The sequence below is a fragment of the Octopus bimaculoides genome, chromosome 6, assembly GCF_001194135.2.
Source record: "Octopus bimaculoides isolate UCB-OBI-ISO-001 chromosome 6, ASM119413v2, whole genome shotgun sequence".
In the NCBI taxonomy this organism is placed as follows: Eukaryota; Metazoa; Mollusca; class Cephalopoda; order Octopoda; family Octopodidae; genus Octopus; species Octopus bimaculoides.
The window spans coordinates 64205375-64206673 of record NC_068986.1 but is presented as its reverse complement, the minus strand read 5'-3'; the positions used below and the strand labels follow the sequence as shown (position 1 = coordinate 64206673).

General features: G+C 34.6%; 1 protein-coding gene across 1 annotated transcript in view; it reads right to left on the bottom strand.

Moving 5' to 3' along the window:
• Positions 1-706: 706 nt before the first annotated feature.
• The window catches only part of LOC106867594 (probable Dol-P-Man:Man(7)GlcNAc(2)-PP-Dol alpha-1,6-mannosyltransferase), a 10981-nt gene continuing 10388 nt past the window's right edge, over positions 707-1299 (bottom strand). Inside the window, exon 6 of the mRNA XM_052968475.1 lies at positions 707-758. Coding sequence (XP_052824435.1) covers positions 707-758 — 52 coding nt within the window. The remainder of the gene's footprint in view (positions 759-1299) is intronic.

Sequence of the window (1299 nt, the reverse complement as noted above, 5' to 3'; positions counted from 1 at the left end):
GGATGGCAAAATATTGGTGCATCAGTCACAAAAGTGTTGAGGTATTTTAAGTCATCTTGGTTGCCTCTCTTGACAACCAATTGAGTTTGCTTTTCATTCCCACTGAGTATGAATAAAATTGGATACAGACAGAAGTATGATGCAACGTATAAGAACCTCTTTAGTCTTGTTAGCGACGACCTCTCTAGTGTATCGAAGATGGACAGGATTCTTTGTTACTTTGAGTGTGCCAGTTGATAGAGAACTGCAATGAGTGGTAAAATGTCGAATCCTATCTATCTCATGCCAGCAAAGAAAACAGGCTGTGAAACAATGATGATGATGATGATGATGATGATGGATTGGATAGTTGGATAGTCGTCATCATGGTCGTGGCAATGATATTGTGCCAGTGAGGGAGGGGTAATGATGATATGTTAGACACAAGATATATAAACAGATATCATATATAACTGAACATCATATGAAACCTGTAAATGGAAGTTATAAGCAATATTCTTGTCTTAACTTTAGGTTAAATACTTTAAATATTCTAGAAAGGTACATTTGATGATTTAAAAAATACCAAAAGCAAAAATTCTGATGGTTTAGAAATATAAATCAAAGTAAATTAAAAAAAAACATAGATGAATATAAAGCATATTTAAAGGATACACCCCACTGAGAACTTTTGTTTTTAATTGTATTGAACCAGAAAACTTCTGCTTCAGGCCAGAGCCAACGTTGCCAAAAGAAAGAATCTATCAATACAGTTGCACCTTTAAAGAAAAAGAAATTAAACCACATAAGACATATTGTTGTACGTGTGCTTGCATACATGTACACTCACACACACACACACACACGTAATGGCCCTCTTAAATCCAGAACTCAGGCATATTTAGGATCTTCAGCATTAGTTTGTTGATTTGTCACCAGGGAAGTGCTGTTAGAAGCACTAAGCTGTCAAACTCTAATTACCAAAGCCAAAATATTTTGGTAATAAGAGTCTATTCAATTTTTATTTCACTGTATTTTAACTCTTCAGAATGTCAACCAAGAGACTAAGAGATGCAAATGATGATGTAAATGTAAACATATATCATAATCTATACTTGAAAAGCGTGGGCCTCTGAAGATATTAGATAAAAGAACATCCATCCGTAAAGACATCATGTGAGTATTATGGGCTTGAATCGACAACTGTGAATGATTTATGAAAATTTTCTCTTTGCAGACATTTTTATGTGTTTCAGCAATGGCCAAGTTCCAAGGTTGCCAGATTTAAGAGATTCAACCTCTGTGTGTGTGTGTATATAT